This window comes from Amborella trichopoda, chromosome 10 (assembly GCF_054954075.1).
Source record: "Amborella trichopoda isolate Santa Cruz 75 chromosome 10, AtrichopodaSantaCruz75HAP2 v2.0, whole genome shotgun sequence".
Lineage (NCBI taxonomy): Eukaryota > Viridiplantae > Streptophyta > Magnoliopsida > Amborellales > Amborellaceae > Amborella > Amborella trichopoda.
Genome location: NC_142345.1, coordinates 34,985,806 through 35,005,121, shown reverse-complemented (window position 1 = coordinate 35,005,121; position 19,316 = coordinate 34,985,806). Strand labels below are relative to the sequence as shown.

The window sequence follows — 19,316 nt, the reverse complement described above, 5'->3', positions numbered from 1 at the left end:
TTTACGCAAGGAAGAAAAACCACCTTTCTCCCCTCGTCTCAGTCACAATCTCATGTACAAACATCTGCAGGCCAATCCCATGTACAACCCTCAACAGACCAATTGGTATACTATTGATTATATGTTTATTCATATTTATCGGCTTACTATGTCTTAAAATTATGAAAAATATGTCTAATGGTCAATTTTGTTTTTTTATATTCTCTACTTGTAACAATATACTTGTATAGAGTTGCTACAAGCTGCACCTAATAATGAAGTATTAGCTGGGGAATCCAAGCATTATGTACAGGCAGCTCATGATCTGCTAATGAATAGCACTTCTGTAAAAATAGGTGCCGAAGAGACAGCGCGGACTATCGATGGAGATGTGCAAAGTGAAAGTGAAAGAGAATAAGAGGATGATTATGGAGAAGAAGACAATGATGACAGAGAAGAGGATGATGTTGGAGAAGAGGATGGTGAGGCAGAACAAGATGATGATGGAGAAGAGGATGACGAGAGAAGAACAAACAAAAAATATGATCACTTTCAAGTGCCAATGATGCAAGAGGAGTCGAGGTGAAATTTGCGGTGGAGAAATTGACTTTTTTTTATTTGTCTTAGATATGTATATTTTTGTCTTCGAAACATATGTTCAATGAAGGCTATGTTACATAAATGAGAGATCCCTCTTTATCTGTTTTTTCAATTATGAGAAAGTTATCAAGTTAGATATTATATCTTTTTACGCCAATGTAACTTGGTTATCAGATGCGGTTGCTTTCATGCAATGCTAATTGTTGCTTTAGTGATAAGCTTTGAAGCCATCAAAGAGAATTCTAATTGCTTTAAGGCTAACATAAAAAAACCACCAAAGGCTATATAACACCACTACATAGAATGTAAAGCCACCACCTAATGCTAACATATAACACCATCAAAGGCTAACATATAACACCACTAAAGAGAAACACCTAACTCAGATCTAACATACAACACCACAAAAGGCAAAAAGCACCCCAAAAAAAAAAAAAAAAGGTTTTAGAGCCACATAACACTCTGGCAGTCCACAAGCACCAAAAGAACACTCCAGCAGTACAAACTTCTCGCTCCGGCAGTCAAGATTTGGAGCCATAGAAAGCTCCGACAGTCCACATGTTTGCTCTAACGGTCCACCTTTATGATCTAGTACTACGTCCTTACCACTCCGGCAGTCAAGCTTCTAGAACCATAGCGCTCCACCAGTCCATATGCTCGCTCCGGCGGTCCACCTTCACGCCCTAGCACTACGACCTTCTCGCTCTAGTATTCAAGCTTCTGGAGCCACAACGCTATAGCGGTCCATATGCGTGCTCTGACAGTCGACCTTCACGCTCCAGCACTACGTAATTCACGTTCTGGCGATCAAGCTTCTGGACCCACCTCGCTCCGGCCGTCCACATGTTCGCTCCGGCGGTCCACCTTCACGCTCCGGCTTTAAGTTCTTCACGCTCCGACAATCAAGCTTCTAGAGCCACAATGCTCCAGAAGCCCATATGTTTGCTCCGGCCATCCACCTTCATGCTCCGGCACTACGTACTTAACGCTCCAGCAGTCAGGGTTCTGGTACCACAACGATCCGATAGTTTGGTTGTACGCTCCAACGATACTGACAATGCGCTCCAGCAGTAGAGAAGCACGCTCCGGCAGGACACTTTTGGTGCACATCTCTCCGGTGGTTTGTCTACAGGCTTCGGCACTTTTTGATCTCGCTTCGACAAAACGCTAGATTGGGCTCCGGCACTATACCTTCGGGTAAAATTTCGATCCGGCACTATGGGAATGCGCTCCGACAATAAGCAACTTGCGAACGCCAATTAACTTTTTATTGTACGGTAATGGCATTTCTGTCCAAAAAAATCGAATTTTTTACTTTGGGAGGGTTTTTGCGGGGAAAGCTTGTTGAGGGGAAAAAAATGTGAGGAAAAGTTTGGGTGGGGGTAAGTTGAGTAAATAGTGTATTCTAGGGGGGGTTGGGTGGGGGTAAGTTGAGTAAATAGTGTATTCTAGGGGGGGTTTTGTAATTTTCTGTTCTTTCTATCCATGCCTCTCCATATTAAATTGAAAACTAATACCCGGGCCTCAACAAATTAGAGAACGAGTGACAATCATCTCAAAAGTTAAGGACCGGAAAAGCAATTGACAATGGCTAACCATCACCTTGAAATGGTGATTGTCATAAATCAAAACACCGACAACAACATAGTGGTGGTTAAGAGTCAGAGTCTGAATCAGCAACGACTGACCATTGCCTCGAAAGGAGTGGGTTTTGTAATTTATGAGAAAAATGTCATCAAATGATGCTCGTCATATCTAAAAAAACAACAAAATCATGTTTCTATTTATCAATTAATTTATACAACTTTCACAAGAAAAAGTAATTCACATCACACATTTTGAACAGGAGATTGCCTATTGGATTGGAAATCTCCTCTTATTTTTCCTTTTTCTTTTAGTTTATCTAAAACATATTTTAGGCTACCAAATATCACCCCCCACCCTATTTTTTTATTTTTTTTATATTTTCTAGACCACCAATCAAAACTAATCACGATAGTATGCCAACATGTGGGGTTAAATGAACCCCACTACATCGCCTTTCATGGGAATTTGGGTTAATCCCCCCTCTATATTGTAATGATGGTGAGCTCCCTTGTGGAGCACCACATACCATGCACACTATTGTGTCCCTTTAAATGCTTCTTTATCGGTATTTGGAGCACTTACCCTTACCTTAGGAGTTTGGGTGAATTTGCTATTATTTTTTTTGGTTTTTTAATTGGCACGTGCAACAGACAAAGTGGGCTCATTTCCTTTGACTTTCCTTTTTTATAATTGTTTTTTTTATTTGGATGACTTTATAACAAAAGAGAAAATAAAAATAAAAATAAAAAAGGTGACGGCTTAGTAGGGTTCATGGTATAGATCAGGTTCCTTGCTTTCCAGTCTCATTTAAGTCAAATAAAAAAAGGTTCCTCGGTGCTTTTTCCCAATTCAATAGTTTTTCATTCTCCATTGCCCATAGTGGTGTCGGCATTATTGTCTGCCTCCCCACATCGTGCCTCACTGGTGCACGAGCGCTATGGGCCCATAAGGCCTCATCCTGGCGTCGTGTGCCTTTATCGAGTTGGACTAAGGGGTATTCACAGGCGAGCCAGGCCTGCAGGCTTATGGGATTGTGGGCATGGGCTGGGTTTTTGGTAAGCCCGGTGTAATTTCGAAACCTAAATTCTTTCGTACATTTTTTAAAATAATATTTCCTGCATTAATAAAAGGCAGGGTTTGGCCTGGCCCGATTTTTTGTTTCGGACCTTGTAGACAAGATTGCTGACCGGACGCAGGCTGGGCTTGAAAGTTATTTTTTGGGGGCCAGGATTCTGGGCCTCCTTTTCATGTGCATGGAGGCATGGTGGGGCCCAGCCATTAGTTGAGCTTGTGAGATTCATGAGTGTGGATCGCGGCCATCGTGCACACCTTTGCTTGCAGGCTGAATCTGCCTACCACGGAAGAACTAAGGCCTCAGGCTAGAAAAAAAAAAAAAAAAAAAAAAGAAAAGGGAAAGGTAAATAACTATGGGAAAGAAAGAAGAGAGAAGGAGACAATAAGCAAGGTGGTCCCCCTCCCCCGAAACGCCCATGAGGGTGCATAAGCAAGGAGAAAACGTCATTGCCTATGAGGGAGGTTGCATGGCTTATAAAGAAGCATGGGAGCTTCACTTCATAACAAATTTCTCTGTAATTCTTCTTCTTCACCATTTTGTACTGCTCTTGTTTAATTTGCCCTTTCTTGGAAATTTTAGAAGTAAAGGAAAATGAGGAAGTACAGACCAGCTTTTGCCCTAATCATTTTTCAAAGTTGTTTTGCTGTGATGGTTATCCTCACCAAAGTAGCATTTCGGCAAGGGATGAGCCCTACCGTCTTTGTTACGTATAGGCAGTTAATCGCCACCCTCGCAATTGCACCTTTAGCTTACTTCCTAGAAAGGTACTCTCACTCTCTCTCTCAAACTCTCTCTGGATGTAGCACTTACATTTGTTTTCTCACTCTCATTCTTAGAATCATCTCAGCTTACTCCATAGTTCTCTCTCTCTCTCTCTCTCTCTCTCTCTCTCTCTCTCTCTCTCTCTCTCTCTCTCTCTCTCTCTCTCTCTCTCTCTCTCTCTCTCTCTCAATATTATCCTTGGAATTATGCAGGAAAACCAGACCTCCCCTGTGCCTGAAAACAGTGGCTCACATCTTCGTAATTGGACTACTGGGGTGAGCACCTTCAAAGCTCTATTTGTGTTCCTCACATTCATTTCTGACAATCACAAGCATTCATATATCATTATACTTCCATTGCAGGATTCCTCTTCTCCAAATATCATATTTTTATGGGGTTTCTTACACTTCATCGACTTTTGCAGTCGCAATATTGAACCTCCTACCGGCTATTACTTTCGTATTGGCCATTATCATAAGGTACTAGAGACCCTCACTATAATTTAGTCACTAATGTTTTGCTTTTTCTCCTTTAACATGCCAATAACTGGCACTTTGTTACCCTTTCACCTAAAACATTGTAAACTATTCATCTTTTAGAATGGAGAAAGTGAATGCAAGGAATACAAGGGGACAAGCAAAGATTGTGGGTACCATAACTTGTGTTGGAGGTGCCACGATCATGACATTGATTAAAGGTCCTACACTGGGGTTCCTTGATTTTCTCAAGAAACCCACACCTCTTTCCCGTCTCTTGGATACCACTCCAGGCATTACTCCAAAGGACAATTGGACCTTGGGTCCAATTTTAATAATTTTGGCTGTCATTTCATATGGTGCATGGCTGCTTTATCAGGTAATCCCAACATTCTAGTTATTGACTTTTTGGTTTTCCGGGAAAAATATCATTTAAGGTATAGAAATCCTTTATAAAATCATTACAAAATCATTACGAAGTTCAAAGAAAAGAAATCGATAAATATGAGAGCATTACTTTTAAATTTTTTTTTTACTCAGAAACCTACAAAAGTTATCTTCAAATATTGCCCAAATTACCTTTATTCATACTTGAAAACCTTGAAGAAGAAAGGGCATTTTAGGGATCTAACCATGCTTTTGGATATTTTTCCTTTTTTTTATTTGTTTAATGTTGATTTCTTTTTTGTGTCTATGATAATATATATATATATATATATATATATATATATATATATATATATATATATACTTGCATGATTTAAGTTTTTTTTATTAACCATGTCTCTTCCTTGTGACATTTCAGTCCTGGGCTTTTAAGGATTATCCGGCTCAAGCATCCGTCACGGCGATGATGTTAGGGATGGGTACTCTTCAGTCTGCCATACTAGCACTTATCATGAACAAGTCCATTGCGTGGAGAGTGAATTCGAACTTCGAGTTATTCACTTGTGCTTATAGTGTAAGATTACTTCATATGGCCTTATTAAACAAACTCTGGTCGATTTCCTGTATCCTTAGATGAAACGGATTATTATGGCATCTAGATGCAAGCAGCATAACATATCTAAATATGTAGAAGTTCACTTTATCCTCGTTGTTTTTATAATTTTAAGCACAAAATTTACTTTTCAATAAATTCGAATTGGCAATATATGAATATCCTAGTAGATGAGGATAATGATAATGGGGAAAAGAGAAAGTACAAGTAGCACTAACAACATAAAGCCAATAGAACAAAACGAAATAAAATAGAGAAACACCAAGATTTAAATGGTTCATCGCTAATGGGACTGTATCTATAGGTGCACACAGTACATGATTTCACTATTGCCACCTCAAAAGTACTAGTTGGAATTGACATGAGAATTGTTAATTATAGAATCAAACATAAAAAGACCTTATATAGCATCTTAAACTCTAACTCAACCCCAAAGAAACATTTCTATATGTCAAAAATGTTGAGGATTGATGTTTTGTTTGCTGAGGAAATAGATCGGTCAAGCTGGAGTAAAAAAGACGACTCCGGAGGGCCGTCAAAAAGACGATTCGGATATATCCGTATATGGGATTCGATATATCTGGGACTTGATATATATTCGTACAAAGGTATTTCGATAATTTGTACCATATATCTGGGACTTGATATATATATCGTTGCGATTGTGGGTTCATCCAAAAGTTAAGGGTTAAGCAAAAAACGCAGATCTCTTTGTAATTAGATAAAAACAGAGAGGCGTGAGGAAGAGAAAGTATTGTAACCCTATTCTCAATTGCCAGTAAAGAAGCTCTAATCTCCCGTAGACGTAGGTACGTTGCCGAACCACGTATATCTTTACGCTGCGGTTGATTGTCTCTTTTTTTTGTGTTTGTTTCTTCTTTCTTATTTTTTGTGGTATGCTTTTCATTTCTACAAAAAATAGTCCCCTAATAGCCTCCTAACCCTGATAACCAGGGTTAAAGAGCTGAAAGGTTACTTATATACAATATAGATGGTAGAAATTCTATTATTTACAAAAATTCTGTTGCAAATCTGCATTAAAACATTATTTACTTTATTTTCTTTTATTTCTTGTGATTTGGAAATGATAAACACAATTATTCCTATTGTTGTAAATGTTTTAGTAATTATTTACTCTTAGGACAATCTTCACTATTGCATCACTGTTAGGACAATCTTCACTATTGCATCACTCTCAGGACCAACCCACATGTTTTGACGAGTTAATGTTCTCTGTCCAATGCAGGGTATTTTGTGCTCAGGTTTATCATTCTTTTTACTAAGTTGGTCCCTCAAAGAAAAAGGCCCGGTTTATACAGCGGCATTCGCTCCTTTGAGCACAGTAATAGTGGCTACTCTTGAACCCTTAACTCTTCGTGTGGATCTTCACATTGGAAGGTGAGTATATTGTTTTCCTGTGAGTTCTTTTCCTGAATCCCTCGAACTAAATATTTGGTAGAGATCAAATTAACAACAATCCATGGTCATTTACTTCTCAAAGAAAATTCTTGCTAGTGTGCCACAAGAAGCAAACTGTTGCATCGGCACATTTACCATCTCAGTGGAGTTCATGGTTTTAAACGTAGTATGGGTTTTGGTTTTGCAGCGTGGTCGGCATGGTTGTGGTATTTTGCGGGCTTTACATTGTGCTTTGGGGTAGAGCCAAGGATGACAATGGAAAGCAAAAGGTCTTGCCGACTCAAATTCGAGATGAATATTCTCAAACTGTGGAAGAAACTGAGGGGGAAATGAACGTAGTTGAGATGAAGGAAGTGGAAAAGATTGGAAACAAATGCAACATTGGGATTGCAGGACCCATCACTCTGCAAGTGCAACAATAGAAGAACTGAGATTATACATGAGAGAACAAAAAATCTGAACAAAAAAAACCAGCAGTTTGCATCATAGGGTGGTCCGACACCTGAAGAACACAAGGCCATGAGGAGCAACATATTTTGAGCGTTTATTACTTGTTCATTCATTTATGGGAAATCATCAAAATACCCATGTAAGATGAATTATTCAACATTATGGGAAAATCATGAAGATACCCATTTAAGATGAATTATTTAACATTTTGAAATGCCCATAAAAAGGCGTATGATTATGAATTGGAATAGTACCAAAAGTGTAAAATACTCAATAATACATCTCTCATGAGTATTTTATTCAATTTCCCTTCATTTATTAACGTATTTGAGTCCAAAACTGTGATAAATACGTATGAGTTTCCTATTTTGCAAAATCTTTCCATTGTACATAGTAATTCAAATTCCTAAATTGTGCTGATATTGATGAACGAAATTTGCTTAGTTCCCTATTTCGCTTATAACATTCGTGACTTTATAAGATGGTTCTCCAAAATGGATACGACTTTATAAGGTGGTTCTCCAAAATGGATACGAAGTTACTGAGGCAACTGAAGTAGCCAACGACTAACAAATAAAGCTGCAGAAACAAGAACTTTGAAGAAAATTGTAGAAGAAAGAATCAACATGGGGAACCGAGACTTCCGCCTCATACTATATGAACAAAGAGAAGATTTTTATAAGGTTGCAACCTTTAACAATCCAAGGCGCACCTCCAAATTTCATCATAACATGTAAGTTTGGTGAGAAACATTATTAAGATTATCTCAAAATCTATTTTGATATCTAATTATAAAATTTCAAATTCCTAAAATAGTTAAAATTAAGTAGATTTATAAACATGTAAAAATCTTGAAAATAGACGGTCTAGATAATGTATTACAAGATGCACGATTTTCGGGACTCAATTTTTTTTTCTTTTTCATATTCATACGATGATCGTGGTTTTTTCATCATTAAAACAACCTTTTTATATGGATTTTTGAGGTGCATGTGTAATTCTACATTTTAAGGTTGCAACTTTTGTCTCTTTCAGCTCTGCAGTTTCCAAAGCTCTATTCTCTCTCTTGGCAGGCATGGGTTCAAATCTTGAGACGAGACTTCTACAAGGGAAGAGGTTTGTTTGATCCATTTGAAAGACTAGAAAACGCTTATCACTCAATAGTTCTCTGCCCCCATGTAAACCAAAATCTCCAAAGCTTAATTTTACATTGAACCAATTATCTCAATTAATAGTCCGAATTAATAATAGCGAAGAAACCCTAGAAATCTCTGAGAGAACCAATTACCTAATGCTCCGAGCTTGCCCATCGTGTAGATTGAGGGCCTGATTGATAAAGGGCACAGAAGCCCAAATTTTGCACCTTTGTGGATGGAGAGAGGGTAGAATTGAAGGAGGTGAGAGAGAGGGTTCAGATCTACAGATAAAAGGGGGAGGGACAAAGGGCTCTTGCTGGAAAACTTGAGATTCGATGTAAATTTGCTGGATAAACTTAAAGATTCGATCATGGTGCAAAGAGAGCAGAACTCCCTATAGAGCAGTGACTTTCTATATATATATATATATATATATATATATATATATATATATATATATATATATATATATATATATATATATATATATATATATATATATATATATATATATATATATATATATATATATATATATATATATATATATATATATATATATATATACATATATATAGGAGTGGATTCTGTCAGCCCACAGGCTGACTGCTACAATGTTAACCAATGGTCTAGATTCAATCCGACCCGATCTGATGGTTACAATCTCATTTCGTATTTGAATTTTCATTTTTTTTCTATAAATCCAAATCACTTGAATTTTAGGTGTCATTCTTCTCACAAAGTGCACCTAATAAAAATATAAAAAAATAATTTGTAAAATATAAATTGATCAAAATACCCCCGAAATATTTCAAGGGTATTTTGGTCAATTTATATTTTAAGAATTATTTTTTTATATTTTTATTAGATTCTTCTATTTTTGAAGAATAGATGCTCCAACTTTCAACTGATTTGGACTTGTAAAAAATAAATGAAAATTAATTCAAACACGAAATGAGGTTGTGACTGTTAGATCGGCCCAGATTCAATATGGGTCATTAGCTGACACTGTAGCTATCAGCCCACACTGTAGCTACCAGCCCGTGGGCTGACAGGATCTTTTCTATATATATATATAGGAAAAAGCTTGGGTGACCCCACTAGCTCACAGAAGGTATAAGCCCAATTGTCCAGATTGAATCTAGGCCGATCTGACGGCCGAGAGTGCTTGAATTTGATTTTTTTTTTTCTAAATCCAAAGCACTTGAAGTTTTAGGTGAATATTCTTCTCATCAAGCCTTACCTAATATAAAAAACAAGCCGTAAAATTTAAAATGACCAAAATACCCCTAAAACTTTACGTGGGTATTTTGGCCATTTATTTTCATTTAAAATATTTTTGAATATTCACCTATTTTTATCAACACACTTATAAAATTTCAAGTAATTTGGTTTTATAAAAAAAAAATTAAAATTCAAACACTATCGGACAACTGTGATCGTTAGATCGGCACAGATTCAATCTGGCCGTTGGGCTCGTTTTTTCCTGTGCGCTACTAGGCTCACCCTAGCATTTTCCATATATGTATATATATATATATATATATATATATATATATATATATATATATATATATATATATATATAAGTCCTCCAACTCCTATTGACGAAAATGAACAGTGATTATGCCTATGCTCATCACCGTCCAAAGTTCATCGCGCGGTAAGGATTGTTTGATATTGTTTTATTTTTCATTTTTTTTCTATAATTTGAAAAGATCTTAAATTTGGAGCGTGTGTACATCTTAGTGATACACCGAATAAAAATCTGAAAACAATATATCAAAAAATATATATTGACAAAAACACCCTGTAAATTTTCAAGGGTATTTTGATAAATTTATATTTTACAAATTTTTTAATATTTTTATTAAATTCTTCTATTTTTTATAAGCACACGCTTCATATTCCAGATCATTCCGATTTGTAGAAAAAAAATAAAAATTGAACCACTATGGGATAATTGTGACCATGCGATGAACTTTGGACGGTGACGAGCATAGGCAAAATCATTGTTCATTTTCGCCTATAGGTGTTGCGTAGTGTTATATATATATATATATATATATATATATATATATATATATATATATATATATACACACACATATATATATCATAAAAATTAAAAATTAAAAAAAAAAGATTTTTCAAAAACAAAAGGTAGGCAGTTTCGTCTTTTTATTAAAAATAATTTATGAATTTAAAAAAACGGACATTTGTGGAATAACAGAAGGTTTCACGTACTTTCATAATAACGAGAAATATAATGGAAAACAAATCACACATGTAGGACTTGTAGTAACTTTACTCTTTTAAAGGGATTAAAACCCTTTCGTTTAGAGTGAGAAAAGATAGAGAAATTGAGATGCAATTGGGTTTTCTCTTGAGGGCTTAGTATGTTCTGTTTTAGATAGAGAAAGTAAGCAAAAGGCTTGAACTCTATTGTGGGTTTGTTGTGTACCCTGTTTTATTGAGAAAGAGTGTTAAAGAGAACCCATTTTTTTGTATTATTAGTGCCTTGTTTTCTGACTCTGTTTAGAGTGAGCAATAACTACTGGAAATCGATATTTTGAGCTCGATTTCACCTTGTGATCATCCTAAATCATTCAGTAAAGTCTCGCGTCATTCTCTTGTGGATGCAAGTCACGATTTGTGATCGACCACGTTAAATCTTTGTGCTCTGTGGATTGACTGTTGCTAAATTTTTCATTTCATATTCTTGCTTTGATATTGTGTAGTTTTCATTGTTTGTTTATATTGATATGAATGCACAATATTTGTGATTGTTATAAACCCTTGTTGATTTTTGAACAATCGATCGCAGCAATTGCTCACTCTGGGATTCGATATATATCCGTACAAGGGTATTTCGATAATTTGTACCATCTATCTGGGACTCGATATATATTGTTGTGATGGAGGGGTTTTTTAAGGGTAAGGAAAAAACACAGATTTCTTTGTAATCAGAGATAACAGAGAGGTGTGAGGAAGACATCTATTGTAACCCTATTCTCTATTGCTAGTAAAGAAGCTCTCATCTATCGGGGACGTAGGCGCGATACCGAACCTTATATATCTTTGCATTGTGATTGGTTGTCTCTTTTTTTATGTTGGTTTTCTTCTTTTCTTATCTCGTGGATTGTATTTCGTTTCCACAAATTGGTATCAGAGCCTACAAGGTTATTATGCGTTCTTGGGTTTACTACCACGATGACAAGAAAGGGCTCAAGCGTTAAGTATAACATTGAGAGGTTCAGTGGAAAGAACAACTTCAGTCATTGGCGACAAAGGATGAAGGATCTTCTGATGTCGCAAGGTCCAGCTAAGGCTTTGTTAGGGAAATCAAAGAAACCAGCAAAGATGGATGATGAAGAGTGGTAAGAGATGGAGGAAAAGACGGTAAGCGCGATTCGTCTGAATCTATTAGATGACGCCTTACACTATGTGGTGGACCTAGAAACTGCTCCGAAGGTTTGAACAAAACTCGAGAGTATCTACATGACGAAATCTTTGACAAACAAGTTGTTCTTGAAGAAGCAGTTGTATTCTCTTCAGATGGAAGAAGGCACGGATCTGCTTGAACATCTCAGCAAGTTCAACCAGATCATAAGCCAGTTAGCAAGCCTTGAGGTTGAAATCAAGGATGAGGACAAGGCCCTACTTCTCTTGGCTTCGCTTCCAGGATCATACGATCACCTAGTTACAATTCTACTGTACCAGAAGGAAACTCTAGAGACGGGCGAAGTTACTACTACTCTTATGTAAAACGAGACAAGGAAGAAGACTGGCAGTATTAAATCTCAAGGAGAATGTTTCTTTGGAAAACACAAAGAGAGTCATAAAAGGGGCAGATCAAATCAAAGGAGGTTTAGAAGCATAAGTCGGTCAAAATCAAAGGGGAAGGGCAAGTTATTTGCTATTACTGTAAAAAGAAAGGTCATATAAAGAGAGACTGCACGAAAAGAACGGATGATATAAAGAAGATAGAAACAACAAAAACATATGATGAAGCTAGCGTAGCTGATAGCTCTGACGGTGATGATGGAGATCTTCTCTCTATATCTACAGGTAAGAATCAATTTACTTATTTTTGAATTTTAGATTCTAGATGTTCTTTTCATATGTATCCAAATAAAACTGGTTCGAAACATATAAATCATATCGTGTGAGGTCTGTTCTAATGGGGAATAATGCGTTGTGCAATACCATTGGAATAAGATCTATCAAAATCAAGATGTTTGATGGGATAGTACGAATCTTATCAGATGAGCATGTCCCACAATTAAAGAAAACCTTAATATCCTTGGGTGCCCTTGACTCGAATGGTTGAAAGTATACAGCAACAGGGGGAGTCCTCAAGGTTAGTAAGGGATCTATGGTTGTCATGAAAGGTCAGATGGCTGGGAACCTATACAGATTGATAGGGAATACAATTACAGGTGGAGTTTTTGTAACTACATATGTAGAGTCCAGCACAAATAATACAAAATTGTGGCATATGCGTTTAGGGCAAATGAGTGAACGAGGTATGATGAAACTTCATAAAAGGAAATTGTTGAAGGGTGTTTGAGCCTGTAAACTGGATTTTTGTAAGTACTGTGTTTTCTATAAATAGTGCAAGATTAGATTCAGAACCACAGTTCAAACGAGCAAGGATATACTAGACTATGTACACACTGATGTATAGGGTCCTTTACAAATCAAATCCAATGGTGGGGCAGAATACTTCATTACCTTCATTGACGATTACTCAAGAAATGTCTGGGTCTACTTCATGCAACACAAAAGTGAAGAATTCACAAAGTTTAAATAATGGAAAGCAGAGGTAGCAAGGAAGACAAGAAAGAAACTGAAATGTTTGAGATCAAATAATGGAAGGGAGTACAAGTCTAGAGAATTTCAAGAATTCTGTAAAGAAAAAGGGATTGTACGTCACTTTACCACACCAGAAACGTCTCAACAAAATGGTGTGGCTGAGAGGATGAACATGACTCTAAAGGAAAGAACTCGCAGTATGAGATTGAATGCAAATTTAAAAAAACGTTTCTGAGCAGAAGCAATTAATATGGCCTATTTCATCGTTAACAGGTCACCATCTACCACGATTGATTACAAAATTCTAGAGGAGATGTAGACATGAAAGCCGATAGATTACTCTATGCTGAGGATATTCGGATGTCCAGCCTATGTTCATGTGCAAAGTGGGCATACATTCCAAATTAGACTCTAAGTCTAAGCAATGCATCTTTCTCAGTTTTAAGAAGGGAGTGAAGGGATTCAAGCTTTGGGATCCTACTCACATAAGGTTGTGCTTAGCAAGGATGTTGTGTTGATGAATATCATATGGTGAAGTCAATCAACATGCAAGATGACAAAGTGCAAGTAGATGAAAGTGATGGAAAAAGATCGACAGCCCAAGTGGAGCTAGAAGAGTCTGAAACACCAGAAGATGAAAAATCATCTAGCAGCGTACCAAAACAGCAGCAATCACATGGTGAACCCTACAGTCTGGCAAAAGGCAGAAAGAATCGTGTTCACAAAGCCCCTGTGAGATACGGCTTTTAAGACATGGTAGCCTTTGCTCTAACTGTTGGTACTGGGGAAATCGACTCCTTCGAAGATGCTCTTAGTGATGCACAGAGTGATAAATGGATGACAGCCATGATGTAGGAGATGGAGTCTCTGAAAAATAATAAGACTTAGAAGCTTGTCAAGAGGCTCAAGGGAAGGAAAGTAATTGGGTGCAAGTGGATCTTTCGAAAGAAAAAGGCAGCAACAGAAAATGAATGTGAGAGATTCAAGGCTAGGTTCGTAGCAAAGGGCTACGCTCAGAAGGAGGGAGTGGACTACAATGAAATATTATCTCTAATTGTCAAGCACACTTTGATAAGGCTATTACTTGCTTTAATAGCCATATTTGATTTGGAGCTAGAACAGTTTAATGTGAAGACAACGTTTCTTCATGGTGATGTGGAGGAACAAATCTTTATGGAGCAACCTGAAGGCTTCAAGGTGCATGGAAAGGAAGATCAACTTTACTTACTCAAGAGATCGTTTTATGGTCTTAAGCAATCTCCCAGGCAGTGGTACAAGCGCTTCGACTCTTTCATGGTGCGAATTGGCTATTCAAGAAGTGAGTATGATTGTTGTGTTTATCTTAAACTTCTTGATGATAATTCTCATATTCTCATAATGTTTTATGTTGATGACATGCTCATCGCTGTCAAGAATGCATATGACATAACTTCTCTCAAGTCTATGTTGAGTTCTGAGTTTGATATGAAGGATCTAGGGGCTGCTAATATGATTCTTTAGTATGGAGATTCATAGAGATAGAAGTGCAGGTCAACTCTAGGTAACTCAAAAAAGGTATGTTAAAAAGGTGTTGGAGCGTTTCAACATGAAAAATGCCATGTCAGTTAGCACTCCATTAGCGAGTCATTTCAAGTTATCTAAACGGCAGTATCCCACTACGGATGAGGAGATAGAGCAGATGTCTCTGGTGCCTTATGCTAGGGCAGTCGAAAGCCTCATGTATGTTATGGTTTATAGCAGGCCGGATTTATCTCATGTTGTCAATGTTGTTAGTCGATACATGAGTAATCTTGGCAGGGAGCATTGAAATGCAATCAAATGGATTTTCAGATATCTGAGCGGGACAACAGATCTCGGAATTATGTTCAACAGGAAGAGAAACTCTATAAAACTGGTGGGATATGTCGATTCCGACTATGCTAGTGATTTAGACAAGGGAATGTCTGCTACAGGGTATATTTTCACATTAACAGGTGGACTTATTTCATGGAAGGCAATGCTTCAATCCACGATTGCCCTGTCTACGATAGAGGCGGAGTACATGACAGCAATTGAGGCTTCAAAGGAGGCGATATGGTCAATTGGTTTGGCTCGTGAGTTGGGGGTGGAGGGCTGCATTGTGATAGTCAGAGTACCATAAATCTTGCAAAGAATCAAGTGTTTCATACAAGAACAAAACACATTTATGTGAGATATTACAAGATCAGTGAGCTTGTGTCAGAAGGAATCATTCACTTGAAGAAAATTCATACGAATGCAAATATGCTTACAAAGCCAGTCACTACGAAAAGTTCAAGCTTTGCTTGGACTTGCTTAATGTCACTTATTGTTGAGACTGAGGGAAGCAACCCATGGCAGGTCGGGGTGCAGTCACGTAGCTTTATGGACGTACGGGGATGAAGACATCTTCAGGGTGGCTCGGCAGAATTCAAGCAGAGGTGGAGATTGTTGAAGATTGATATCTTGTATTCTGAAGAAATAGATCTGGTAAGGTAGAATCAAAAGGGGACAACTCTGGAGGACTGTTAAAAGCCCAGAGGGCAGTGTTTTTACCATTACATTGCCAAGTAACACAATCATCCAATGTGAATTAGAAGGGAGGAAAGAGAGTAGCTTTATTCCCAAAAATTAAAAGAACAAAGATCAAATTGATACGACATACCAGTTTAATTGAGATGGTACCATGGTGAATTAATACGACATACCAGTTTAGTTAGGATGGTACCATGTTTACCAGAAGATGCAACATAAATAGTCTCAACGATCATTGTAGCCATGCTCGAGTCAATATGTTGCGAAATCAACAGCAGCTGCCGGTAGTGCCCTCTCAAAATCGACCTCCCCAATCAATATCATTCAACCCAAATGATTCTCATAAGTCTGCTTGAGTCAATATGTTGCGAAGTCAACAGCGGCTGCCGTTAGTGCCTACTCTAAATCGACCTCCCCAATCAAATATCATTTGACCCAAAGCATTCTCAAAAGTCCAAACACAAGGGAGGCTCTCACCATTAAAATAGCTCAACTTTTCCAACTCATCCTTCATCCAACTTTTCCATATCATCCTTCATCAAAAGAGCTTTGCTATCTGATAGAGCAAGAGCCCATATGTGAAGCTTGCTGAGTGTTATGAAATATATATTTTATATTTTTATTAGACTTGATGAGAAGAACACATTGGTAAAATTTTAAGTGATTTGGATTTGTTAAAAAAAAATTAAAATTCAAAATCTACCACACATCCGTGATGGTCAAATCGGCCTAAATTCAATCTAGATTGTTTGGCTTATTTTTTTTTGTAAGCCCAATGGCTCATAAGATCATTATCCATATATATATATATATATATATATATATATATATATATATATATATATATATGGAAAACATGTTATGGGCCCAAATGCGTACTACTGCAGTAAACGCCCACGGCCCAAATTGAATCTAGGCCGATCTGACTCTTACAAATATCTGATAGTGTTTAAATTTTAATTTTTTTTTAACAAGTCCAAATCACCTGAAAATTTAGGCATAATTCTCTTCTCATCAAGGCTCACCTAATAAAAATATAAAAATAATATTTCACAAAAAATAAATTGACTAAAATACCCCTGAAAAGTTTTTAGGGTATTTTGGTCAATTTAGTTCATGTTAGATTTTTTTTAATATATTTTTCATAGATTCGCCTATTTTTGAAAAACACACGCTTAAAATTTCAAGTATTTTGAATTTATAAAAAAAAACATTAAAATTCAAATACTATCGGACATCCGTGAGTATCAAATCGGCCACGGAAAGGCCCAGATTCAATCTGGGCCCTTCGCATATGGCCGTACAATAGTGACTGAATTTAAAGAAAAAAATTAAAATTCCAAAACTATCAGGCATTCATGAGTGTCAGATCGTCCACAGCATAACCCAGATTCAATCTGGGCCATTCGCGTATGGGCGTACAGCAGTGACTGAATTTATAGAAAAAAATTAAAATTCAAATACAATCGGACATTCGTGAGTGCCAGATCGGCCACAAAAGGGCCCAGATTCAATCTGGGCCATTAGCCTATAGGTGTACAGTAGTGACTCCATATATATATATATATATATATATATATATATATATATATATATATATATATATATATATATATATATATATATATATATATATAATCTGAATATCGGTAATGCTTATTTGGGAATTCAGGGGACTGCAATTTCCTTGATCGAGAAGGGTATGAACCCCATTCACTGAAATTTAATATCTTTCTTATTTGTAATTTAGAGTATGACACTATTTTTGAATTCTTATGATAATAATGCGTCAAATATATAGAACTCGTCTCAAGCAAAATCATTTCAAACTATTCTCGCATTTTCATGCCGTTAGAGGGGTTCAAATTATTGCACAGATAGTATTTGGCTATGGTAGTTGGGTCTTCTGAGGCATGTATTTTCAATTATGGAGTCTACAATAAACAAGATATTTTTGTACGAAAATTTATCCATAGTTGTGGCTTTTCTAATTGTTGGAGATTGGATGAATAATGGGGTTTGAGGAGAGAGTGGTGGTTGGCTAGAATACTGTGAATAATTGAGAGGACTATTTGGGAGACTAGGAGAATAAGGGATTAGATTTCTACTAGGAGATTGAGCAGTTTGTACACGAACAATATCTAATGATATCTCCATGGGAGCTTTCCTTTTGGATTGTGTAGTATCAGTATTCATAATTTGATTCTCAATAGCTCTATTCTTATTGAATAATATTAAAGGAAAAGATAATGATCTTAACAATTACGAACCATTTTTGAGTGATTATTTTATTTAGTATGTTTACATATGTATTAGTGTCTATCTTTGCCATTTTTGTTCCTGATGACTCAGGATCATTTTTGGGTATATCTATTAATCGGGTAAATTCAATTTCATCTAAATCAGTTATTTCTTTAGTAACCTCATTTTGTAATTCTAATATCTTAATTCTATTTTTGAGGTGATTTATTTCTATTTTTACTTCATTAACTTCTTGTTTTAATTCTGCTATAGTTGGTTCTTTTTGTATTATTTCTTTTTTACTTATTCTTTTCATTATATCAAAAAAGTTATATTCATCTGGAGGTTTTAATAAAGGAGTAGGTTTATTTTTAGATTTTGTAAGATTAATAAACTGAGTTAATATTTCTCGTTTTTCATCAGGTTCATTTATTCTTTCTATGAGATCTAAAATTAATGAATCTTTTTTTGATAACACATTACATGAACATTCCATATCAGAAGAGTTTGAATTTATAAAATTTTCATCTTCTAATTGTCTTATGAGAGAAATATTACTACTACTACTAGTTTCTGTAGATCTTGATGTAGTTTCTGTAGATCTTGATGTAGATTATTTAATTGGATGATATCATATATTTGATTTCTTATATTTTCATCTAATATGATTGCATCTAGTTTTTTCTTAATTTTACATGTATTTTTGTAGTGGCGTACCTTACCACATTTATAGCAGATGGGTATCTTTTTCTTTCCCTTTTTATATTGATTTTTTGATAAGAATTTTTTGATCTATTTTTCTTTCGTCTTTCGTTCATACAATTTTCTTTCCTTCTTTTCTGATCTATATCTTTTATGTTTACTAGATTTGTCTTTATTTTGTTCTATATTATAACCAAATTGTTGACAAAAATCTCCTAATTCTTTTTTCCCAGTCATGTGTTGTTTGTCTAATTGTATCTTTAATTTCATATCTGTGCAGAGGGTTAATCCTTCAGCACATATTTCTGCTGATAATTCTCCTAAAGTATAAGCAGAATATTGAATGATTCCACCATTTTGTTTTTTAATCTAGTTTTGACTTTTTCAGCAAATAAATATGGTAGACCAGCAATAAATTTTTCTTTCCAATGATCGAGATGGTCATCCTCTCTTGTTAAGAGTCTGGAAAAGAAAACATCTTTATACCACTTATAATGGGGTAAGGTTGGGCATCTTAAATTGGAAAGTAAATCCTCTGA

The 19,316-nt window shown here is 36.1% G+C and overlaps 1 protein-coding gene across 1 annotated transcript; it reads left to right on the top strand.

The window, feature by feature from the left end:
- Positions 1 to 3,614: 3,614 nt before the first annotated feature.
- LOC148780176 (WAT1-related protein At4g08300-like) lies at positions 3,615 to 7,652 on the top strand. The gene is made up of 6 exons (XM_088850382.1): positions 3,615 to 4,005; positions 4,216 to 4,482; positions 4,603 to 4,858; positions 5,285 to 5,440; positions 6,726 to 6,877; positions 7,086 to 7,652. The coding sequence occupies exons 3-6, from the start codon at positions 4,604 to 4,606 to the stop codon at positions 7,318 to 7,320; spliced, it is 798 nt and encodes a 265-aa protein (XP_088706508.1). The 5' UTR covers positions 3,615 to 4,005; positions 4,216 to 4,482; position 4,603; the 3' UTR covers positions 7,321 to 7,652.
- Positions 7,653 to 19,316: the final 11,664 nt, after the last annotated feature.